General features: G+C 51.4%; 1 protein-coding gene across 6 annotated transcripts in view; it reads right to left on the bottom strand.

Moving 5' to 3' along the window:
- LOC105469153 (armadillo repeat containing 7) overlaps positions 1 to 22,003 on the bottom strand; it is a 41,981-nt gene extending 19,978 nt beyond the window's left edge. For 4 of the 6 annotated variants that reach the window (XM_071083561.1, XM_071083562.1, XM_071083563.1 and 1 more), the window contains exons 1-2: positions 21,558 to 22,002; positions 21,331 to 21,474 (exon numbers count right to left, since the gene is read on the bottom strand). In XM_071083561.1, the coding sequence (XP_070939662.1) occupies positions 21,331 to 21,474; positions 21,558 to 21,648 (235 nt within the window). In that variant the 5' untranslated portion in view covers positions 21,649 to 22,002. Of the gene's footprint in view, positions 1 to 17,186; positions 17,581 to 21,330; positions 21,475 to 21,557 lie in introns of those variants that run through there. The other 2 variants (XM_011719804.3, XM_071083564.1) reach the window with 2 other exon arrangements.
- Positions 22,004 to 25,625: the final 3,622 nt, after the last annotated feature.

Genomic DNA, 25,625 nt, shown 5'->3' with positions numbered 1-25,625 from the left:
GTATCATCACCTTAGAACAATTTATAAAAATTATAAACATATAAGATGATGGTTTCATGGGTATACACTTACACCAAAATTTATCAAATTGTACCCTTTAAATATGTACAGTTTATTATGTCCATAATATAGCAATAAAACTGGTAAAAATACTAGAATGGGCTGGGCACAGTGGCTCACACCTGTAATTCCAGTGCTTTAGGAGGCCAAGGCAGGAGGATCCCTTGAGCCCAGGAATTCAAGACCAGCCTGGGCGACATGGCAAAACTCTGGCTCTACAAAAACACACAAAATTAGCCAGGCGTGGCGGTACATGCCTGTAGCCCCAGCTACTTGAGTGGCTGAGGTAGGAGGACTGTCTGAACCCAGGAGGTGGAGCTACAGTAAGCCATGATCGCACCACTGCACTCCAACCTGGGCGACAGAGTGAGACTCTGTCTCAAAAACAAACAAATGGCTCAAAAACAAACAAACAAATTATAGGCTCACGCCTATAATCCCAGTACTTTTGGGAGGCCGAGGTGGATGGATCACCCTGAGGTCAGGAGTTCCAGACCAGCCTGGCCAACATGGTAAAACCCCATCTCTACTAAAAATGCAAAAATTAGCTGGGCCTGGTGGCATATGTTTATAATCCCAGCTACTTGGGAAGCTGAGGCAGAATAGCTTAACCCGGTAGGTGGAGGTTGCTGAGATGGCACCACTGCATTCCAGCCTGGGCGACAGAGCAATAGTACGTCTCAAGTGTCAGGCGGCTGACTGAACATTGGTTTTTCATCCCACAATTTGAAATATGTGAATACATGTAAGTATTTAGTAAAAATGGGATACTCTGCTTGCTGCTTGATCAGTTTTCTGAGATGGGGTTGGGTCTCCCTATGTTGTCCAGTCTGGTCTTGAACTTCTGGCTTCAAGTCATACTTCTGCCTCAGCCTCCCTGGGAGTTAAAACTACAGGCATGCACCACTGTGCATGGTTTACGCCAGCTTTTATTTTATTTATTTATTTATTTTTTTGAGACAGAGTTTTGCTCTGTCACGCAGGCTGGAGTGCAGTGGCGTGATCTCGGCTCACTGCAACCTCCACCTCCTGGGTTCAAGTGATTCTCCTGCCTCAGCCTCCCAAGTAGCTGGGATAACAGGCATGTGCCACCACGCCCGGCTAAATTTTTGTAGTTTTAGTAGAGACGGGGTTTCACCATGTTGGCCAGGCTGGTCTCGAACTCCTGACCTCAGGCGATTCACCCGCCTCGGCCTCCCAAAGTGCTGGGACTATACGCATGAGCCACTGTGCCCGCCCCAGCTTTTTACATTTAACAATATATTGTGATTAGCGGGGCATGGTGGAGCCCACCTATAGTCCTAGCTACTAGGGAGGCTGAGGCAGGAGAATCGCTTGAACCCAGGAGGCTGAGGTTGCAGTGAGCCGAGATTGTGCCATTGCACTCCAGCCTGAGCAAACGAGTGAAACTCCATCTCAAAAACAAAACAAAACAAAACAAAAAAACCCCAAAAACAATGTATTGTGAACATCTTTCCATGCCAATAAATGCACATTCATGGCTCTGCAATCATTGTAGATTAATGGTAAGGAGTGTACCATTTGACTTATGTACTGTAATTAAGAGATTAGAGCATTTTAAAGTTATTTCCATGTCACCGTTACTAGGATTCTGGAGGAAAACAGAAAAGGCAACAGTGAGACATCAGTGGTTGGTTCTGCATCAAAGAACTCATGTGCTCAGGTAATGTGGCCGGAATCCCACCCCCATTCCCTCAGGTCAGGCCCCCTCAGTGTAATGACCTCTTGGCCTTGGGGACAGATGCTACCTTGTTTTGGAGGTCACTCTGCTCAGCACAGCTGCTCACTGCGGGAAGATAACTTTCCGTGCATCCTAACGCGGCTTCCTGTCATCACGGTACCCCTCCCTTTGGTTCCTGCTCAGTGGAGGAAGCCACCTCTCAGCTCATTTGCAAAACATGCCCAGTGTCCTGAGTGATCAATCAGGAGTGAAGGCCACAGCTTCACCCACTTGCCCTGTTTTTCTGGAAACTAACAAAGAGAAGATTTACCTGAACCTGAAACCCAACTAAGACATCTTCCCCAGCCGGAGGGACAGGTGCCCATGGTGCCCCTGCCAAGGACCCTCCTCCACTGATGGGGGCAGAAGCCTGTCAAGGTTTCACTCTGCTGCCTGCTCCCGAGCAGCACCTGGATCAGACTGGTCCTGCTTTGGGGAAACTTTTTTTTTTTTTTTTTTTTGAGACGGAGTCTCGCTCAGTCGCCCAGGCTGGAGTGCAGTGGTGCGATCTTGGCTCACTGCAACCTCCACCTCACAGGTTCAAGTGATTCTCCTGCCTCAGCCTCCCGAGTAGCTGGGATAAAATGCACATGCCACCACGCCCAACTCATTTTTTTGTATTTTTAGTAGAGACGGGGTTTCGCCATGTTAGCCAGCTGATCTTAAACTCTTGACCTCAGGTGATCCACCCATCTTGGCCTCCCAAAGTGCTGGGATTACGGGCGTGAGTCACCACGCCCAGCTGGAAGAACATTATTACAGGATCCCACTGCAGGTAGAGTAAATTCCAGACCCCGTGTGCTCCTTACCCCTGAGCTGTCCTGTCTGTTCTTCCCTCTCCCTGGCACTCACTGCAGTCGCCAACCTCAGTCCATCCCTGAGACCTTTCAGCCCCCAGCTGTCACACGCTGACACCCTCTTGCTGCTAACAAGCCCTCCACGGCTCTCCTTGTGAGTTGCGTCTTCCTGGGATACCAGACTAGGTGCTCTGCCATGTCGGGGTGGCCCTTCATCACCCAGTTCTTTAAGCACTGACCCAGGGGGGAAAGGGTTGAAAGAACCATGGATGGTCAGGGGGCTGGACAGGATGGCTCCCTGACATCCCGCCCACCCTAGACTTCTGTAGTTCTTAGATCTGGGCTGCAGCTCATAGGCAGGACATGTCTGAGAGACGGAGGGGGCTCTTTGGCCTCTCTGGAGTCCTGAGAAAGAGGAGCAGCGGCAGAGGGCAACTAGGCACTGACAGAGAGCCTCTCCCCATGGGGCCCTTGGAGCCTCCCTTGCCAGTCCCACCTCAGCACTTCCTAAAGCACAGGGTGGCCCCTAGCATGGCTGCCTTCTGTCCTTCCGCCAGGAGCTGTAAGGCAGGGCTCAAGCTCCTGGAACTGTGGACACTTCACTGAGCATGCACTGGACACATGACTGAACCCTAGAAACAAGTGCTATCATCACCCCCATTTCCATGGGAGAAGTCAAAGCTATGAGAGGCTGAGTGAGCTGCCCACAACGCTAAAGAGGGGGAGCCTTCTGCCCCTCCCAAGGGAAATGGCGGCCCTCTGGAAGCAGTAAGGACAGCTCATCCAGCCTTGGGCAGATGCCAGGTTCAGTCCGGAGCAGGGGCCGTGGAAGTGCTATGGTTGGACTCAGCTGCTCAGACACACCCGCGGCATGTCTCCCGAGCTGACAGGGGAGCGGCCTCCTGTGCACACTGGACTGCGGGTGGGGTGATGGGATTTCTGTGTAAAGTGTGATAAGATGAAGCCCAAGTCACGGCCTGCCAGCTGAGTCATCACCACACCCAGGTGCACCTGGGCAGGACACGGCCACCCAGACTGCAGAAAACCAGAGGGTGGGGGCAGGAGGCGGCCTCAGGAAAGCCACCCTCTCCCCTCCCTCCCCACGCAGAGGCCCGGGGGTCTCCAAGGATGGGCCGGGGGCCTGCCGGAGCTCACCAGCTGCTTGGGCACCCTCCGCAGTAGCAGGGACCTTCCTGAAGTCCCTCTGCCTGATGGGCAGTGTCCCTTAGAGATGAAGAAGGGGGTGAGGGCCAGAAAAGAAAAGGGCAGAGAGCTTCAGGGCAGGAAGGCTGACCTGGAGCAGAAAGATGAGCCGAGATGGCACCAGAGTACCCACAAGAGGCCACAGCCACAGCTGCTTTGAGCTTCTCCCTGGGTCTCCCTGTGTGAACCTGCCCTGAAGAACTGAGGAAGGCCATGGAAAAAGAGCAACGTGGAAACTGGGAGCTTCTTAGAATGCTCGGTAATAGTCAGATGGCTAAATTATGGAACATGTATATGATGAAGCAGTATAGAGTACTTTTTTTTTTTTTTTGAGTATGAGCCTCGCTCTTGTCGCCCATGCTGGTGTGCAGTGACACGATCTCAGCTCACTGAAACCTCCACCTCCTGGGTTCAAGTGATTCTCCTGCCTCAGCCTCCTAAGTAGCTGGGATTACAGGCATGCACCACCATGCCCAGTTAATTTTGTATTTTTAGTAGAGACGGGGGTTTCACCATGTTGGCCAGGCTAATCTCGAACTCCTGACCTCATGCCTTGGCCTCCCAAAGTGCTGGGATGACAGGCGTGAGCTGCTGTGTTTGGCAATATTTATAGTTCTTAAAAATAATGTCTTCAGGTTGGGCGTGGTGGCTCACGCCTGTAATCCCAGCATTCTGGGAGCTGAGGCGGGTGGATCACGAGGTCAGGAGATTGAGACCACCCTGGCTAAAACGGTGAAACCCCGTCTCTATTAAAAATACAAAAAATTAGCCAGGCGCGGTGGCGGGCGCCTCTAGTCCCAGCTACTCGGGAGGCTGAGGCAGGAGAATGGCCTGAACCCGGGAGGCGGAGCCTGCAGTGAGCAGAGATCACGCCACTGTACTCCAGCCTGGGCAACAGAGCGAAACTCTGTCTCAAAAAAAAAAAAAAAAAAAAAAAAAGTCTTCAAAGGCCAGGTGTGGTGGCTTATGCCTGTCATCCCAGTACTTTGGGAGGCCGAGGTGGGTGGATCACAAGGTCAAGACCAACATAGCCAATATAGTGAAACCCCGTCTCTACTAAGAAAAAAAAAAAAATACCTGGGCCTGGTGGTATATCCCTGTAGTCCCAGCTACTCAAGAGGCCGAGGCAAGAGAATTGCTTGAACTCAGGAGGTGGAGGTTGCAGTGAGCCGAGATTGCGCCACTGCACTCCAGCTCGGGTGACAGAGTGAGACTTCACCTCAAAAATTTAAAAAAAAAAAAAAAAGGCTCCAAAGAATGATTCATGTTAGAAAATGCCTGTAATTTAAGATGAAGGAGGGAAGAAGGACACCAGATTGTACATACAATAAGATAGGCCCGTTAAGATGCCACCTCCTCTGAGAGCTTTCTGTGACCACCTAACCTGCCCCCAACTACGTCCCCCGCACCAGGCTTTGCTTCTTTCCCTCACACTTACTGACATTACAGTAGTTATCTGTCAAAATGTTTATTGGCTGTTGCTCCACTAAACTATAAACTCCGTGAGAATGGGGACTCTGCCTTGTCTCACTCTCTATCGGCAGCCTCGCATGTGGCAGGTGTTCAATAAATAGGAAACTGTTATCCCTACAGATATTCTTTTAAAAATTAAAAAAGCCGGGGACAGGCATGGCGGCTCACTCCTGTAATCCCAGCACTTTGGGAGGCTGAGGGGGGTGGATCACTCGAGGTCAGGAGTTCCAGACCAGCCTGGCCAACATGGCAAAAACCTGTCTCTACTAAAAATACAAAAATTAGCCAGGCATGGTGGCACACACATGCAACCTCAGCTACTCGGGAGGCTAAGGTGGGAGAATTGCTTGAACCCAGGAGGCGGAGGTTGTAGCCAGCTGCGATCGCGCCAACTGTGCTCCAGCGTAGATGACAGGGAGAGACTCCATCTCAGAAACAAAAGAAATGGCCAATACTAAGTGTTGGCAAGGAAGTGGAGCATATAGCATAACCTGGTGTAACTACGTGGAAAGTGATTTGGCAGCTTCTCATGACGTTAAACGCACATCTACCCTAAGACTGAGCAACTCCACTCCTAGGTGAGAAATGAGTACATATTTGTATGAACATGATCCTAACAGCTTCATTCATAAAGCTTCCAAACTAGGAACAACTCAAATCTCCCTCTACAGGTAGATGGATAAACATCCAAAGGAATGGACGATGATACTGCAACCATTTAGATGAATCTGAAAAACGTAATGTTGAGTGAAAGAAACGAGATACGAGAATAGATCCTGCATGATTCTGTTTGTATGAAGTTCAAGAACAGGCAAAACAAATCCAGGGGATAGAGGTTAGAATAGTGGTTGCCTTGGAGTGGGAGATACTGACCCAGCGTGGGTGTGAAGGGAATTTCTATGTCTTGGTTTAGAAGCTGCTTACATGGATGTACACATAGCTCAGTGAATTTCAACATTCACCAAACTGGCACTTAAGATATGTGCATTTTATTCTGTTGATCATACTGCAATCTTTTTTTTTTTTTTTTTGAGACCAAGTCTCGCTCTGTCGCCCAGGCTAGAGTGCAGTGGTACCATCTTGGTTCACTGCAAGCTCCGCCTCCCAGGTTCACACCATTCTCCTGCCTCAACCTCTCGAGTAGCTGGGACTACAGGCGTCCGCCACCTCGGCCGGCTAATTTTTTTGTATTTTTAGTAGAGATGGGGTTTCACTGTATTAGCCAGGATGGTCTCGACCTCCTGACCTCGTGATCCACCCACCTCAGCCTCCCAAAGAACTGGGATTACAGGCATGAGCCACCGGGCCCCACCGCCATACTGCAATCTGAAAAACGATTATAAAACAGAAAACAGACTCTGGACAAGACAGAGAAAACAAGCAGCAAGGGCTGGGCCTTCGAGACTTCAGGAAACACAGGAACTCTATACGAGAACCCTGAGGGAGGCAAAAGAGGAAACCCCACATGAAAGCAAGATGAGAAAGCTAGAGATTCGGGGAGGTCAGGTGGGTGACCTCAGCTCACACGCCATGTCGGGCACTGGTGCAGGCAGTGACAACCCGGACCATGAGGGGAAGGTCAAAGGATGGTCCCAGGGATCAAATGAGGTGATGGTGGTCGAGCACGGTGGCTCACACCTATAATCCCAGCACTTTGGGAGGCCGAGGGTGGATCACCTGAGGTCAGGAGTTCAAGACCACCCTGGCCAAGATGGCGAAACTGCATCTCTACTAAAAATACAAAAATTAGCTGGGCATGGTGGCATTCGCCTGTAGTCCCAGCTACTTGGGAGGCTGAGGCAGGAGAATGGCTTGAACTCGGGAGGCGGAGGTTGCAGTAAGCCCAGATCGTGCCACTGCACTCCAGCCTGGGCAACAGGGTGAGACTCCATCTCAAAAACAAAACAAAACAACAAAACAAGGTGATGCTTCTGACAAGTGCTTAGCTGGCACCTGGCACCTGGTGGCTGGGCAGGCCCTCGGTGAGGGCAGCTCAAGATACAGCTACATCTGGGGACTCGCCCATGCTGAGATGAATCAACCCAGGGTCAAAGTCTTCACAGGGGGCCGGGCATGGTGGCTCACGCCTGTAATCCAGCACATTGGGAGGCCGAGGCCAGTGGATCACCTGAGGTCAGGAGCTCTAGACCAGCCTTGCCAAGACGGTGAAACTCCGTCTCTACTAAAAATACAAAAAATTAGCCAGGCATGGTGGCAGGGGCCTGTAATCCCAGCTACTCGGGGGTGCTGAGGCAGGGAATCGCTTGAACCCGGGAGGCGGAGGTTGCAGCGAGCCAAGCTCGCGCCATTGCACTCCAGCCTGGTGGGACAAGAGCAAGACTTCATCTCAAAAAATATATATATATATTACATAACAAGTATTATAATATATAATATATAAAATATATTATATATATTATATATGTTATATAAATTATATAAAATATATAAAATATATTATAATATATATTACATATATATTTTATATTACATATATTACATATTATATTATATATTACATATACATATATCTTCACAACGGATTATTTGTTCTTGGGCTTTCCTTCAGTGTCTTGCAAATGTCTCCTTCGATTTCAAGTCTGAAGGACAGACAGTACATAGAGTAAGCCACCCTTTGTGTAAGAAGGCAGGGTGAACAGGAACACACCTCCGTGTATGAACTCACCCTTGCAAGACGCCAAAGTGTAATAAGGAAACGGGTTAGTATGAGACAGGGAACAAGGGAGAAGGGACCAGAATGGAGGTGAGACTTCTGAAAATACCCTGTAATACAGTTTTGACTTATGCATTGCGGCTTTTCATAATTTTTTTTTTTTTTGAGACAGAGTTGTGCTTTGTTGCCCAAGGTGGAGTGCAGTGGCGCGATCTCGGCTCGCTGCAACATCCCCCTCCCAGGTTCAAGTGATTCTTCTGCCTCAGCCCCCCAAGTAGCTGGGAGTACAGGCATGCACCGCCACGCCCGGCTAATTTTTGTATTTTTAGTAGAGATGGGGTTTTGCCATGTTGGCCACGCTGGTCTCAAACTCCTGGCCTCAAGTGATGCACCTACCTAGGGCTCCCCAGTGTTGGGATTACAGGTGTGAGCCACCGTGCCTGGCCTGTCACACAGCATTTAAACAAGACAGTTCTTTACTGACCGACAGGGCAAGGGTGTCAAAATTTGTTGCTAAGTTAAAAAAAAAGATACAGAGGCTGGGCGCAGTGGCTCATACATGTAATCCTAGCACTTTGGGAGGCTGAGGTAGGCAGATCCTGAGGTTAGGAGTTAGAGACCAGCCTGGCCAACATAGTGAAACACCGTCTCTATTAAAAATACAAAAAATTGGCCGGGCGCGGTGGCTCAAGCCTGTAATCCCAGCACTTTGGGAGGCCGAGGCGGGCGGATCACAAGGTCAGGAGATCGAGACCACAGTGAAACCCCGTCTCTACTAAAAATACAAAAAATTAGCCGGGCACGGTGGCGGGCGCCTGTAGTCCCAGCTACTCAGGAGGCTGAGGCAGGAGAATGGCGGGAACCCGGGAGGCGGAGCTTGCAGTGAGCCGAGATCGCGCCACTGCACTCCAGCCTAGGTAACAGCGTGAGACTCCGTCTCAAAAAAAAAAAAAAAAAATTAGCCAGGCGTGGCCGGGCGCGGTGGCTCCCGCCTGTAATCCCAGCACTTTGGGAGGCTGAGGCAGGTGGATCACGAGGTCAGGAGATCGAGACCATCCCGGCTAACACAGTGAAACCCTGTCTCTACTGAAAATACAAAAAAAAATAGCTGAGCCAGGTGGCGGGTGCCTGTAGTCCCAGCTACTCGGGAGGCTGAGGAGGAGAATGGCGTGAACCCTGGAGGCGGAGCTTGCAGTGAGCCGACATTGCACCACTGCACTCCAGTCTGGGCAACAGAGTGAGACTCCGTCTCAAAAAAAAAAAAAAAAAATTAGCCAGGCATGGTGGTGGGCACCTGTAATCCCAGCTACTCGGGAGGCTGAGGCGGGAGAATCGCTTGAACCCAGGAGGTGGAGGTTGCAGTGAGCCGAGATCCTGCCATTGCACTCCAGCCCGGGCAACAGTGTGAGACTCTGTCTTGAAAAAAAGATACAGCACATAGAGACAGCATGCCACCACATGTGTACAACATGCAGGAAATTTACTGTATACATATTTGTTTATAAATCCTGAAAATATCCCTGGTGAGCACACAGAAACAAATACTTGTGGTTGCCTCTGGAAAAAGCTACTGAGGAAGAGCTACTGTTCACGACTCTTTGAATTTCATACCACCTGAACCAGTTATGTATTAACATAGACAGCGTGCACACACATGCACCCTGCTTGTGCCTGGTACTAAAGGGAGGGGGAATTGGTCTGGGAGTCAGGGCATATGGGGAGGTGGCCTTTGCGTAGGTCGGAGACAGCCTGAATCTAGCCTGCTGAACAAATGGTGAAAGCGGCTGGAGACATCCAGGGAGAGATTAATGGAGCGAGAATCTCAATGTCACCTCCTTCCTGAGATGGGAATCCTGCTACATGTGGATGGCAGGAGAACTTCTTCTGAAGCAGAAAGACGTGTGGCCCAGGATCAGTAAGAGAAGGAGACACAGGGCAGCCACCCAATGCAGAAAGGAAGCAGGGCTCTGTGTCAGGCAGACCCAGTGAGAACCCCAGCACTGCCACTGAGGACCAGGCAACCAGAGCCAGCTACTGAATTTCTCTAAGCCTTGGTTTCTTCACCAGTAAAATGGGCAGAGAAAGTAAATGATGTGATCAGCACATCCTGCTAGCACACACAGGTGATGTGGAGTGAGCATGCACCTGCTCAGAGCCAGGGGCTGGCAGCGCCAGACCTGCAGCCTCACACACAGAAAAGTGCCGGCACATACAGGCAGTTTATCAACGAGAAAGCAAGTGCCTGCGTAGCCAGTACTGAGGTGATCCATAAGCCTTCACATGTGCCTTTCTGATCCAATCCTCTCCCTCCCTCAGAGGTGCACACCTTCCTAATCACACTGTAAGTATTACTATGTGTATAGCATCATTTGCTAAATATTATGTTTGTAAGATTGTTGCATGGAACTGTAGATTTCATTTTCGTTGCTAAATAGTAGAAATATCTGGCCAGACACAGTGGCTCACGCCTGTAATCCCAGCATTTTGGGAGGCTGAAGTGGGTGGGTCACAAGGTCAGGAGCTCAAGACTATCCTGGCCAATGTGGTGAAACCCCATCTCTACTAAAAACACAAAAATTAGCCGGGTGTGGTGGCGGGCACCTGTAGTCCCAGCTGCTCGGGAGGCTGAGGCAGGACAATTACTTGAACCCAGGAAGCAGAGGTTGCAGTGAGCTGAGATGGCACCATTATACTACACCCTGGGCGACAGAGCGAGACTCCGTCTCAAAAAAAAAAAAAAAGAAAAGAAAAATATCCTGTGATGTCAGTATCCATTCTCCTGCTGACTGTCTCCAGTTCGGGACTGTTACAGACAGTGCTGCTGGTGGCATTCCACTGCATGTGCACGTACTCTAGCCCTATGGATTTAAATGCTGGGTCACGGGGTGCGCCTGCTATCTTCAACTTTACAAAATACTGTTTTCCTTTTTCTTTCTTTTTTTTTGAGACGGAGTCTTGCTCCGTCGCCCAGGCTGGAGAGCAGTGGCCCAATTCCGGCTCCCTGCAAGCTCCGCCTCCCGGGTTCACGCCATTCTCCTGCCTCAGCCTCCTGAGCAGCTGGGACTACAGGCGCCCACCACCACACCCGGCTAATTTTTTGTATTTTTGGTAGAGACGGCGTTTCACCGTGTTAGCCAGGATGGTCTCGATCTCCTGACCTCGTGATCCACCCGCCTCGGCCTCCCAAAGTGCTGGGATTACAGGCGTGAGCCACTGCGCCCGGCCTTTTTTTTCTTTTTTGAGATGGAGCTTCACTCTGTTGCCTAGGCTGCAAGTGCAGTAGTAGGATACTGGCTCACTGCAACCCTCGCCTCCTGAGTTCAAGCAATTCTGCCTCAGCCTCCCAAGTAGCTGGGATTACAGGCATGCACCACCACGCCTGGCTAATTTTGTCTGTATTTTAAGTAGAGACGGGGTTTCACCATGTTGGTCAGGCTGGTCTCAAACTCCTGACCTCAAATAATCCACCCATCTCGGCATCCCAAAGTGCTGGGATTACAGGCATGAGCCACCGTTCCCAGCCCAAAACACTGTTTTCCAAAGGCTGATGAGGATTCATTTACCAGCCTTTATCGGAACACCACTACCATCTGGTGGCAGCTACATGTATTGCAGGAAACAGAACACAGGAAAGAGATTGACCTGAATTCTAGGAGGCCACCTTCTTAAAACTTTTTTTCTTTTTTTTGAGGAGAAAAAAAGAAACCCCACCTTTAAACTGTTTCAGTAACAAAACTGCTAAGTAATCTATGATTCTCTTGGATTCAACCAGTTTTCATGAAAGCAGAAAATTATCTCCTGATTCCTTCATATCTCCATGCAACATCTAGGATGGTGCAGGTATACAGGACATCTAAGAGTCAGTCAATGGTGCTGTGGGCAGACACTCCCAAATGAATTCCAAAGGCTACCAATGCTTTCATTTAGGACTTGAACTCAGAATTCTTTCATTCAACGACTATTTACTGAGGTCTTGGCTTTACATCTAGTTTCCATAATTCATCCACCTCCCATCTAACATCCCAAACAAGGGCAGCTCTGGCCTAACCAAGGCTCCCTCCCAGTGTCTGTTCCTTCTTTGTTTGTGGTTTTTTTGGAGACAGTGTCTTGCTCTGTCACCCAGGCTAGAGGGCAGCGTTGTGATCATGGCTCACTGCAGGCTCGACCTTCTGGGCTCGAGTGATCCTTCTGCCTCAGCCTCCTAAGTACCTGGGACTACAGGCGTGTACCACCATGCCTCATTAATTTTTTATAGGTTTTTTTTGTAGAGATGGGGTCTTACTATGTTTCCCAGGCTGGCCTCAAACTCCTGGGCTCAAGTGATCCTCCAACCCCAGCCTCCCAAAGTGCTAGGATTACAGGCATGAGCCACTGCACCCAGCCCCAGTGGCAGTTCCTCTGTGACACTGGTACAATGTGGCCCCCGACTGTGGGCACTACCAGTTGCAGCAGAAATTACTTCCCACCAGAACTCACTCAGGGATGTGGCAGAGGCAGCAAGGTGCCAGAGAGACAAAGAACAAAGGAAGAGGCTGGGCGGGGTGGCTCATGCCTGTAATCCCAACACTTTGGGAGGCCGAGGTGGGCGGATCATCAGGTCAGGAGTTTGAGACCAGCCTGACCAATATGGTGAAATCCCGTCTCTACTGAAAATACAAAAAAATCAGCTGAGCGTGATGGCATGCACCTGTAATCCCAGCTGCTCAGGAGGCTGAGGCAGGAGAATCGCTCGAACCCGGAAGGCAGAGGTTGCAGTGAGCACTGCACTCTAGCCTGGGTGACAGAGACTCTGCCTCAAAAAAAAAAAAAAGAACAAGGGACTAGAGTCTGAGCCTGGTGCCAGCTGGGTTCCCGGGGCACGGAATTTGGATCCTGGATGACAGGGGCGAAATCCTGGTTCCAGTCATCACTAACAGCGGGAGCTCCAGGCAGTGGACTTGCCCTCACTTGGTGGTGGGGGTTCCTGATATGTAAAAAGGGGTTAGAACCATCCGCCTTGCTGTTAATGACAGATTCAGAGGCCTTGTGGGCAGGGCGGGTTCAGGTGGGTGTGTGGTGACCACATGGTGTGCACTGGGTGGGCGTCCAGAAGAGGCAGCTTTTATCCCAACAGCACCCAAACAAGAGCCCTGCACCCTAGGGAGAAAAGGCAGCCAGAAGCACAGGAAAGGGTCAATAAACTAGTTCTACAATTGCTCTAAATGGGCAAATACACGAGAGGCCACAAGAGGCCAGAGACTTGAAAACCCATGCATGTTCTCCGCAATCGCTGTAACCAGATCCTTCCTCACGGCTGTGGCGTGCCCACGGCAGGCAACTGAGAGGAAGCCACAGGAGACACCGCCCCCCCAGAGAGGAAGGTGAGCGAGGCCAGGCTGCTGCTGGTGAGTGGTTGCTGCCACTGCAGTTCCGCTGCCACCGCTGATGGGTGGAACTGCAGTGGCAGCAGGGTGGCAGCCAGGGCCAGACTGAAGCCCTGGCTGACATCGAGAGAGAGCAGGGGCTTCTCTCGGGGCCTGCAGGCCCCCAAGCATGGAAATAAAGGAAAATCTTGAGTCCCTTCATGAAATTCCAGGCACCTAGCTAGCCCTGAGAAGCAAATGAACAACTTGATAAGCAAGAAGGTAACAGTTAGCTTAAAACAATAGCCAAGGAAGTCAGAATCAGGGGATGTCCGGTTCCCCCACAGAAATTAAAGATAACATCTGTTTGTTTGTTTTTGAGACAGTCTTGCTCTGTCGCCCATGCTGGAGTGCAGCGGCACGATCTTTGCTCACTGTAACCTCTGCCTCCTGGGTTCAAGCGATTCTCCTGCCTCAGCTTCCCGAGTAGCTGGGATTACAGGCTCCTGCCACCATGCCCGGCTAGATTTTGTATTTTTAGTAGAGATGGGGTTTCACCATATTGGCCAGGCTGGTCTTGAACTCCTGAGCTCAAGTGATCCACCCGCCTCAACCTCCCAAAGTGCTGGGATTACAGGCGTGAGCATCTGCGCCCAGCCTAAAGATAACATCTTAACATCTGTCCTTGAGTTGCTTTTCAGAAACCTGGACCCCCAACAAACAGTTCCCCTGGCACTGAGACCTCAGATAAGGGGAACTGAAAACTGCACTCTGACCACTCTCTAGACTCCCTGAGGGGCCTGGGGGAAACGCTCACAGGTCATAGCTAACATTCTTTTTTGCTGATGCCAAATTTGTAGACAAAGCCTCACCTCCCTACCCAATCACAAACCAGAAAATCTTTGAAGCCACCTATGAGCCCATCCCTTGGAGACATCCTGCCTTCTTAGGCCAAACCAATATATAGCCTCCTGGTGTTGATTTAAAACTTTGTCTGTAACCTCTGCCTCCCGCCTTTAAACACCCTTACCCATAAGCCATCTGGGAGTTTGGGTCTTAAGCATGAGCTGCCGGATTCTTCTTGCTTGTCACCCCGCAATAAAGGCCTCACTTTGGGCTGGGCACAGTGGCTCACACCTGTAATCCCAGCACTTTGGGAGGCCAAGGCAGGCGGATCACCTGAGGTCACGAGTTCGAGACCAGCCTGGCCAACATGTCGAAACCCCATCTCTACTAAACATACAAAAATTAGCCAGGTGTGGTGGCAGGTGCTTGTAACCCCAGCTACTCAGAAGGCTGAAGGCAGAATTGCTTGAACCAGGTAGGCAGAGGTTGCAGTGAGACGAGATCGCGCCATTGCACTCCAGCCTGGGCAACGGAGTGAGACTCTGTCTCAAAAACAAACAAACAAACAAAAAACAGAAAACAAAGCCTCACTTTCTCGCACTGCAATTTTGTCAGTAATTGGCCTTAGTGTGCAGGGTGAGCCAATCCATTTGGTTGGATAGCATCCAGCTTCCAGCCCTCAGAGAGGAGGCAGAATGCTGGGCCAAAGAGCAGGCCTCAGAGCTGCCACAGCAAAGCCAGCATGGAAGAGCACCTGTGAGTGTGGCCGCTGTAGGCACAGACGGAAGGAAGCCTGCATTCTCACCCTGGCCTGTGACAGCCAGACAAGGGGCAGCTGTCTACACCACAGCTTCCTTATTGATAAAATGAGCCATTTGGAGTAAACTCCTTCCTACCTTTCACTCCACAATCCTAGGAATTGGAACTCCTGTAAGGGCAGGAAAAGGGCCAAGGGAATAGCTTGTAGACTCTGACTGCTTTGGGTTTAAGTCTCAGGTCTGGTACTCTTTATTTTTTTGAGACGGAGTTTCACTCTTGTTGCCCAGGCTGGAGTGCAATGGTGCGATCTTGGCTCACCTCAACCCTGCTTCCTGGGTTCAAGCGATTCTCCTGCCTCAGCCTCCCGAGTAGCTGGGATTATAGGTGCGTACCACCGCGCCCAGCTAATTGTATTTTTAGTAGAGATGGGGTTTCTCCATGTTGGTCAGGCTGGTCTCAAACTCCCGACCTCTGGTGATCTGCCCACCTTGGCCTCCCAAAGTGCTGGGATTACAAGCATGAGCCACTGCGCCCGGCCTAGATCTGGTACTCTTTAAACCTTTGGCCAGCCCACGGAACCTCCCTAAGCCTCAAAGTCCTGATTGGAAAGAAGGCAGTGTAAGCACATCTACTTCAGTACTATCTCTAATGCACAAGAAGCAAGCGCCTGGCACCCAGTGGGTGCTCCCAAAGTGTGAGCTAATGCCATCCGTGATGGGGACACAACAGTACCGGGCCAGCAGCCAGGCTCTCCCCACCTAACATTGCCTGGGCACCCTCTGGGAGGCTGAGGATCGGCGTTCCTGTCATTCCGTGATGTTTTTCCAGAAGGTAAGAATTCCTGGAGCAGGGCTGGGCGCAGTGGCTCAAGCCTGTAATTCCAGCACTTTGGGAGGCCGAGACGGGCGGATCACGAGGTCAGGAGATCGAGACCATCCTGGCTAACATGGTGAAACCCCGTCTCTACTAAAAATACAAAAAAAAAAAAAAAATAGCCGGGCGACGTGGCGGGCGCCTGTAGTCCCAGCTACTTGGGAGGCTGAGGCAGGAGAATGGCGTGAACCCAGGAGGCGGAGCTTGCAGTGAGCTGAGATCCGGCCACTGCACTCCAGCCTGGGCAGCAGAGCGAGACTCCGTCTCAAAAAAAAAAAAAAAAAAAAAAAGAATTCCTGGAGCAGATGAGTGGTTCCCTTGATAAGACGTTATCCCATCCCCCACCTCACCACTCTGGGAGAAGGGGCGACTGCTCACCCTCAAAGGGTTTTGGGTATCATTTGTCTTGGATGGCGACCAAGGGGATCCTGTCGAAGGCTGCAGACACTGACCCTAAAAGAGCACTGTAGTGCTTCATTCAATTCTCTCGATGTGAAGCAGCTGCTGGCACTGTCCCCATCTGACAGATGATTGGAGAAGAGCCCACACCCAGATGCCTGCCTGACCCCAATGCCCAGCTCTCGTCCAACTCACTGTGCTGTTTGCCAACAAGCAGACATTTGTTTTGTTTGTTTTTGTAGGGACAGGGTTTTGCTATGTTGCCCAGGCTCCTCCCGAACTCCTGGGGACTCACGCAATCCTCTTGCTTCAGCCTCCCAGAATGCTGGGATTACAGGTATGAACCACCCTGCTCAACCAAGCAGATACGGGTTTTGGTTCTTTTTAAGAGACAGTCTCACTCTGTCACCCAGGCTGGAGTGCAGTGGCGTGACCTTGGCTCACTGAAATCTCTGTCTCCTGGTTCAAGTGACTCTTCTGCCTCAGCTTCCAAGCAGCTGGGACTACAGGTGCGCGCCACCATGCTCAGTTAATTTTTGTATTTTTAGTAGAGACGGGGTTTTGCCATGTTGGCCAGGCTGGTCTCAAACTGACCTTAAGTGATCCACCCGCCTCGGCCTCCCAAAGTGCTGCGATTACAGGTGTGAGCCACCTGAACCAACCCTGCTTAGGGGTGCTGCACCAAGTCATGGCCAGGACTCCACACTTATTAAGTGAAGATCCCTTGCTTGCCGGGCGCGGTGGCTCAAGCCTGTAATCCCAGCACTTTGGGAGGCCGAGACGGGCGGATCACAAGGTCAGGAGATCGAGACCATCCTGGCTAACTCGGTGAAACCCCGTCTCTACTAAAAAATACAAAAAAAAAACTAGCCGGGCGAGGTGGCAGGCGCCTGTAGTCCCAGCTACTCGGGAGGCTGAGGCAGGAGAATGGCGGGAACCCGGGAGGCGGAGCTTGCAGTGAGCTGAGATCCGGCCACTGCACTCCAGCCTGGGTGACAGAGCGAGACTCCGTCTCAAAAAAAAAAAAAAAAAAAAAAAGATCCCTTGCTTTTCCTTCCCCTTCTCTCCTCCTCCCTAGGCCAAAAGGCCTAAGCACTCAAACCATGCAGACAGAAGCAAGGCTGGCTCGGGCTCAGGGAGGTCACAATCTCAGGGCTGCCACAGGGGATAAAAGACTCAAAGCTCCAAAGCGCAGCACGGAGCCTTCTCCGGAAACAGCAGAATAAGTGCCTGTCGGGGATCCCCAAGCAGAGACACTAAGAGAAAGGGAAACGACGCCAGTAAGAAAATACGCGGGGGCTCTCCTTCTCAGTTATGCATAATAAATATACGAGAAATTTCATCTGCAGAGGGTCCCACGGAGGGATTCCATGCTGAGAAAGCTACCGTGCTTGGGGCGGGGCGGGGCTTGCTCTGGCAGAAGAAGAGAGAAAAAGGAGGAAAAAACGGTTGGGAAAAGTAAAACTGGTGATAATGATCCCAACAATTCTAGATAAAGTAACTGCCCAGAGGCGCAGATGCACAGACACACACACCCACACTTCTGCTCCCACAACCACCTGCGAGGCAGGCGAGGCAGGTGAGGAAACCACGCTCGGAGAAGGGACGGGAGTCAGCTAGGAATCAGCTGAAAAGTGGAGACGCTGGGGCTCAGTCACCCACGCGGGGAAGCTGCCCAGGGTGGCAAGAACCCAGGCCAGGCTCACGCCGCCCCCATAGCTCAGTGGACCCGGACCTCAGGGTACCCCTGTCCTGGGAAAGTTGCTTCCTGACCCTGAGGAAACGCCAGCAGGAAAGACCCCACTTGGTAAACATTTTTTGTGGGGACTGCTCTGTGACTTCCGCCAATTTTTCTCCAGGGTCAGCGGCTTGATTTGGAGGAGCTCTATTGCCCCCTGGTGGAGGTTTAGCCACATGCATCTGCAGGGGCCACAGTCACCATTCAGAAAGCAGCAGCTGTGTGTGGGGCAGAGGCATGAAAAGGGAGGGGACAGAGGACATTTTAGAGACCAACTTTTTAGAATATTTGTTTGGCATAATAATCTTCTAGAGGAGCTGGCATCACTCGGGGACCTGGGCAACTAGGGCTCCTGCGCTGGCTTGGCTTTAGCAGGCCCCACTCTGGTCCTCTGCAGGGCAGTAAGTCCAGGGAACTCACCCAAAGCCCAGGGCCGCCCTTCCCCTGTACCTGGAGCTCCAGGCCCTAAACCCGCTCCCACGGCCGCATGAGCCTCTTTCCTGGATCCTGACTCCCAAGGGTGAATGCCACCGTTGGTGTGTGCACTTCCAAACCCAGGGAGTGGCCAAGGGGCAGCTGTCTGTGGGGGTGTGAATCTGCCCACACATGTGCTGGAGCCCCCTCATGGAGAGAAGACCCTCATTTGTAGTCTAGTCCCAGGAACCTCCTCTCCTCTCCTCTTTAGAGGAGACCTGGGCGGTCTTTGAAAAATTTGAATCACACTTATAATAATGTATTTTTAAAAATGTGTTACTTGGGCCAGGCGTGGTGGCTTACGACTGTAACCCCAGCACTTTGGGAGGCTGAGGCGGGCAGATCACCTGAGGTCAGGAGTTTGAGGCCAGCCTGGCCAACATGATGAAACCCCATCTCTACTAAAAACACAAAAATTAGCCAGGCATGGTGGCAGGCGCCTGTAATCCCACCTGCTCGGGAGGTTGAAGCAGGAGAATTGCTTGAGCCCAGGAGGCAGAGGTTGCAGTGAGCTGAGAACCACCACCACATTCCAGCCTGGGTGACAGAGCAAGACTCCATCTCAAAAAATAAAATAAAATAAAATAAAATAAAATAAAATAAAATAAAATAAAATAAAATAAAATGTGTTACTTGATCCTATCAAGACTTTCAACCCAATTTCTAGATTATAGGAAATAAAGGGGATAAAGAAACAAACCACAAAGAGGCAATGAGACAAACCGGAAGTGGGAACATTTGCATTCCTGGTTGGGGCCTTCAAGAATCAGTGTTATGAAATGAGGGTCTGTTTAGGGTTACAAGCGATTTATCTCTTGGGGCCAGGAGTTCAAGACCAGTCTGGGCAAGACGGTGAGACCGTGTGTCGACAACAAATTAAAAAAAAAAAAAAAAAAAAAGCCGAGTTCGAGACCAGTCTGGGCAACACAGTGAGATCCTCTCGAAAACAAATTAAAAACAAAAAAAGGCCGGGTATGGTGGTGTCCACCTGTAGTCACAGCTACTCGGGAGGCTAAGGCAGGAAGACTGCTAGAGCCCAGAAGTTTAAATTTATGGTGAACTATGATCACACCACTGTACTCCAGCTAAGTGACACAGTGAGACCCTATCTCAAAAAAAAGAAAAAGATTTAAGATAATTTATGTAGTGACTTCCTTCCAATGGGTATAATACATAATACGTAAAGAGGGGAAAGAAAGAGTAATTTTACAGTGGAGAAGCCTGACAAGACTTCAGCCAGGTGATCACGCGCGTGTTGCCCAGGCTGGAGTGCGGTGGCTATTTACAGGTGCAATCATGCAATCGTAGCACACTACAGCCTCAAACTCCTGGGCTCAAGCGATCCTCCTATCTGGGGCTACAGATGAGCACTGTGCATGGCTTGAAAAAGGGATTTTTGTTTGTTCTCAAAATTTTGTCTGCTTCAAACTATTTCCCACGGCCTAGATCTAAGCTCGGGCAAGCTCTGGTGCCGCTTAACTCTCTATCCTCTTTTTGTGCCATTCTCCACTTCACTATAACGATCCTGCCACATTCATCTTCTTTCTGGCTCCTTCCTGTTTTAAGGCCTTTGCCCATGCTGTGTCCCTGCTAAAATGCCTTTCTCATGATGGCCAAAACGGAAGTAACCACCACCTTCTACTGCTGTTTCTCATCACCCCATTTATTTGCTGCTGAGCATCATCTTTTTTGTTTGCTAACCACCTGTCCCCCCTACTAGAATGTAAGCTCCTGAGGGGCAAACACTTTCCCTAACTTGTTCACCATACTCCAGCATTTAGAGCAGTAGTTTACATATACGGTACATGCCCAGTAAATATCTGCCCAGTGAATAAATCAATAGGTCTTAAGATCATAACTACAAAAGAAGCCGTAAGTTACAGACTGCAAGCCATCTCTGCTTCTCCTGATATGAAAACACTAAATATGAGTTACTTTTGTTTCTAAGACAGATTCTCGTTCTGTCACCCAGGCTGGAGTACAGTGGCCCAATCCCAGCTCACTGCAGCCTCGTCCTCCCAGGCTCAAGCAATCCTCCCACCTCAGCCTCCTGAGTAGCTGGGACACCACGCCAGACTAATTTTTTTTTTTTTTTAGCAGAGATGGGCTTTTGCCAGGCCGGTCTTGAACTCCGGGACTCAAGTGATCTGCCTGCTTCGGCCGCCCAAAGTGCTGACATTACAGGTGTGAGCCACCTCACCCACCTGAAATTGTTGTTTTTTTTTTTTTTTTGAGACGGAGTCTCGCTGTTGCCCAGGCTGGGGTGCAGTGGCGCCATCTCGGCTCACAGCAACCTCTGCCTACCGGGTTCAAGTGATTCTCCTGCCTCAGCCTCCCGAGTAGCTGGGATTACAGGCGCCCGCCACGCCCGGCTAATTTTTGTATTTTTAGTTAGAGACGGGGTTTCATCATGTTGGCCAGACTGGTCTCGAACTCCTGATCTCAGGTGATCCGCCTGCCTCGGGCTCCCAAAGTGCTGGGATTACAGGCGTGTGCCACCGCGCCTGGCTACAAAACTGCTCTTTTTAAAACATCTTTTTTTGAGACATGGTCTTACTCCGTCACCCAGGCTGGAGTGCAGTGGCGCAGTCTCAGCTCACTTTGGCCTCTGCCTCCCGGACTCAAGCAATCCTCCTGCTTCGGCCTCCAGAGTAGCTGGGCCTACAGGTGCACACCACTGTGTGCGGCTAATTTTTGCTCCCGCTTAGCTGGGATTACAGGCACTCGCCACCATGCCCAGCTAATTTTTGTACTTTTAGTAGAGACGAGGTTTTGCCATGTTGGCCAGGCTGGTCTCGAACTCCTGACCTCAGGTGATCCCCCCGCCTCGGCTTCCCAAAGTGCTGGGATTACATGTGTGAGCCACCACGCCAGGCCCCAAGGACTCACTTGTAACTCACTTATCTCACCCCGGCCCATTTAGCCATCTAGCGAACGGGCCCAGCCCTTACCAATAGCAAACTCCACCAGGGTCTCGTTCTCCTCCGACAGCGAATCGAGAAATAAATCCAGGACCTGCAGCTGCCGCAGATACTCGTAGTTGCTGGGGTCATAAGCGAAGTTGGCGAGGTTGGCGAGGACTTGCTCCTTGGCGTCTGCAACGGGAAAGCGGCACTGGAGCCAGGTCTGGGCGGCGGTCACAGCCGACCCTGTCACCTGGTCCCACCGTGGCTCTCACCTTGGCTCTGGGTCTCCTGGAATTCCGTGACCAGCGCCTGCAGGTATCCCAAACGCCCGACGTGGGGGTCCAACTTCGGCTTCTGGGCCATGGCCGGCGTGACGGAGGAGCCCCAGGGACGGGCGGGAGGGTGGGAAAGGTGCAGGGGGAAAGCCGAGCGAGACCCTCACCCACTCTCCACCTGTCTGGCGAGGGAAGACGCGGGGACGGCAAACGGGTTTCTTTCTTGGGTTCAGACTCTGCAGTAATTTGCAGCTGGAAATGGAACATGGGAAGATGGGCCGGGGTCTCAGAATCCTGTAGGAGTTGGGTCTGAAAATCGAAATTGGGCCGCGGGAGACAGGGAACCGTCTGCGGGTTGGGGCTGGCGGAGTGGGTACTGGCGCCCAGCCCCCGGCTGCCGGGCTCGGTTCCAGGCTCCCGGCGGAAGCCGCGCTGTCCCCACCCTCCAAGGCGCGGAAGGGGCGGGACGAGGCAGGCGAGGGGCGGGGCCGTCGCCGAACTCCTTGGCGCGCGTGCGCGGCGCGCTTTCGGTTTTCTGGCTGCGGAAGCTCTTTAGCCTGCGCTGGAACCCGCTGCGACACGCTTCGCCGAGGGAGGTATGGGCGTGGGTGGGTGTACTGCGAGGAGCAGCCTTGTCTCCCATATCCTATGTCCAGCTGCAAATTATTGCAAAATCTGAACGCAAGAAAGAAACCCACTTGCCGCCCCCGCCAACAGGAAGGCGGGTGAGGGCCTCTCTCGGCTTTCCCGCCCCACCTTTCCCACTCTCCCGCCCGGCCCCCCGGGTCCTCCGCCGGCCCGACGTGGCCCAGAAGCCGAAAGTGAGACACCCATGTCGGGCGGCTGGAATTCCGTGAGGAGCAACTCAGGAGCGCAACGGAGTCTGGCAGCACCCATGTTGGGAGGACGTCGAGGCAGAAGCACCTCCAGGATCCCCATGGCTGGCGGGGCGCGGCCCAGCCTCCTTGACCAGGACGCCCCTTTAGAGCGCGGGCGTCAGCTCCTTACCCACCCCCATGTCTTTTGACCCTTTTGCAAAAAGCGTAGCGACCCCGACCCGTCCTCTATCCCAGCCCCGAGGTGAGTCCGCCACCTCTGGACAGAAATCAAAGGGGACGGGGTCATGCCCTGGTGCTTTTTGTCAGCCGGGTGGATGGCGCGCGCCCGGGGCAGCACCGGGGAGCCCGAGGAAGAGCCTTGTTTGTGGCGCTTTCGGGGCTTTCTGGATGCTGAAGCCCTTCGGCCGATTCCTTCTCGAGGATTCTCGGGAAGCAGGTGTGTGATGGATTACTACTCGTGGTTACAGGGAACAAAGCACCAGGGAAGGAGGTGGCCTTACTACACTCCCATCGCGTTTGACAACGTAGGGGTAGAGAGGTGGCTTAGGCTGTGAGTGTCCTGAGAATGCAAAAGTTGTTAATCTAATTGGAGTCACTTGTGTTAAAAAAAACAGAACAGGCCGGGCGCGGTGGCTCAAGCCTGTAATCCCAGCACTTTGGGAGGCCGAGACGGGCGGATCACGAGGTCAGGAGATCGAGACCATCCTGGCTAACACGGTGAAACCCCGTCTCTACTAAAAAATACAAAAAACTAGCCGGGCGAGGTGGCGGGCGCCTGTAGTCCCAGCTACTCGGGAGGCTGAGGCAGGAGAATGGCGTGAACCCGGGAGGCGGAGCTTGCAGTGAGCCGAGATCGCGCCACTGCACTCCAGCTTGGGTGACAGAGCCAGACTCCGTCTCAAAAAAAAAAAAAAAAACAAAAAAAAAACCCGGACAGAGTCGGAGAAAACCATGACAAGAGGGTTCTCATGCATAAATATCTGATAATGAAAACTATCACAAAGATTCTGCAAAAACCCCAACCTTGCACAAAACATACTTTTGAATGGCCATCTGCCCAGCAACTTTCCTGTCCAACGTTGAACTGGTCACCCTTGTTACTAATTCTTCTACCTAAGGATAATTATCTCAAAACAATTATGTAATCCTATTTTTTCCCTTAAAGCCTTTCTTTCTTTACCTCCCTGAATACCCATATAGTTTACTATGGCATGGATACTACCTTTGCAATGCCCTATGCCCAAATAGATACTATTTTCTTTGAGAGAGCCTCTCCTATTAAGGTTGACAAAGGCAAGGACCATATCTTAAGTCCCGGGCCTGGGTGAAGGCAGAGTGGCCTACACGCTCCAGCCAGCTGCAGCCCCATTGGAAGCAGGCCTCACCTCTGAGGTTTCAGGTCCTTGTGGTCAGCCCCTGCCCTATGCACATCCTCTGACGCAGGAGTTTCGACCTTAGTCTGTGTGCCTAGGCCCGAGGACCCTCACCAAAGCCCTTTGGCTTCTATTGGGAGCCTCCGCAGCCTGGGAAGTGCATGTCACCCCAGGGTGCCCAAGGAGTTTTTCTGCCTCTTGCTGGACAGAGCAGCAAATAGGAGCCCAGAAATAGGGAGAATGGAAGTAAGCTCCATCCTCCCTGCCCGGGAACTGCCCCAGACCTCCTCTAGAGGTTCGCAGGCCGTCAGCTAAGTGGGGATTGCAGAATCAGATGGACCATCCCATCCTCCCTCATTGGTCTTCTCCCTTTTTTTTTTTTTTTTTTGAGACGGAGTCTCGCTCTGTTGCCAGGCTGGAGTGCAGTGGCGATCTCGGCTCACTGCAACCTCTGCCTCCCGGGTTCAAGTGATTCTCCTGCCTCAGCCTCCTGAGTAGCTGGGATTACCAGCACGCACCACTGTGCCCAGCTAATTTTTGTATTTTTAGCAGAGACGGCGTTTCACCATGTTGGCCAGGACGGTCTCAATATCTTGACCTCGTGATCCACCTGCCTCAGCCTCCCAAAGTGCTGGGATTATAGGCATGAGCCACCATGCCCCGCCAGTCTTTTCCCTTCTTAAGGCCTCAGGGAGGGGCCCTCCTTCTTGGGGTAGAATTCTCAGCCCTTGGTAGGTTTTACCTCTGCCCAGTCTCTGGCACACAGTAGATAAGAAATATTTAGTGAAGGAATTCTGCCCAGAGATGATTGCTATTCTGCCTAGGAGCAGGTGAGATCAAAGTTTCCTGTTCAGAACACCCATTGATACCTTTTTTTTTGGGGGGGGGGGCAGGGAATAAGGTCTCTCACCCAGGCTGGAGTGCAGTGGTGTGATCACAGCTCACTGCAACCTTGAACTTCCTGGCTCAAGGGATCCTCCCACCTCTGCCTCCTGAGTGGCTTGGACCACAGGCCTGTGCCACCATGTCCAGCTAATTTTAAAATTTTTTGTAGAGATGGAGGTCTCCTTATGTGGCCTAGGGTGGCCTCTCAAGTGATTCTCCCATCTTGACCCTCCAAAGTGTTGGGACTACAGGCATGATCCACCACACTTGGCTTTTTTTTTTTTCTTCCCCTTAATTTTTTTGTGGAGACAGGGTGTCTGTGTTGCCCAGGCTGGTCTTGAAGTCCTGGTCTCAAGAGATCTTCCTGCTCTGGCCTCCCAAAGTGTTTTGTGTTTTTTTTTTGAGACAGAGTCTCATTCCATCACCCAGGCTGGAGTGCAGTGGCGTGATCCCAGCTCACCACAACCCCTGCCTGTCTGGTTCAAGCAATTTTTCCTGCCTCAGCCTCCCAAGTAGCTGAGATTACAGGCTCCTGCTACTATGCCTGGCTAATTTTTGTATTTTTAGTAGAGATGGGGTTTTGCCATGTTGGCCAGGCTGGTCTTGAACTCCTGACCTCTAGTGACCCACCCGCCTTGGCCTCACAAAGTGCTGGGATTACAAGCATAAGCCACCATGCCCGGCCTTTTTTTTTTTTTTTTTTTTTAATTAAAAGAGACAGGGTCTTGCTGTGTTGCCCAGGCTGGCCTCAAACTCCCAGGTTCAAGTGATCCTCCCACCTCAACCTCCCAAGTAGCTGGGATTACACGTGGGCACTACCATCTCCAGCTGATATCTTTTTTCTTTAAATGTTTTCAGGAAGTGGGCTCATTACGGGATGCACACAAAACCTGGTGGATACTAGCACCAAAAGCACCTATCTACCAGCCCCACCTCCCTCCTTTTCCATTCAACTGAGATGGAGGAGA

The sequence above is a fragment of the Macaca nemestrina genome, chromosome 17 (genome assembly GCF_043159975.1).
Source record: "Macaca nemestrina isolate mMacNem1 chromosome 17, mMacNem.hap1, whole genome shotgun sequence".
Classification (NCBI taxonomy): Eukaryota; Metazoa; Chordata; class Mammalia; order Primates; family Cercopithecidae; genus Macaca; species Macaca nemestrina.
Note: the sequence above shows the minus strand (reverse complement) of the source record. Positions and strands in the feature narration are given on the sequence as shown.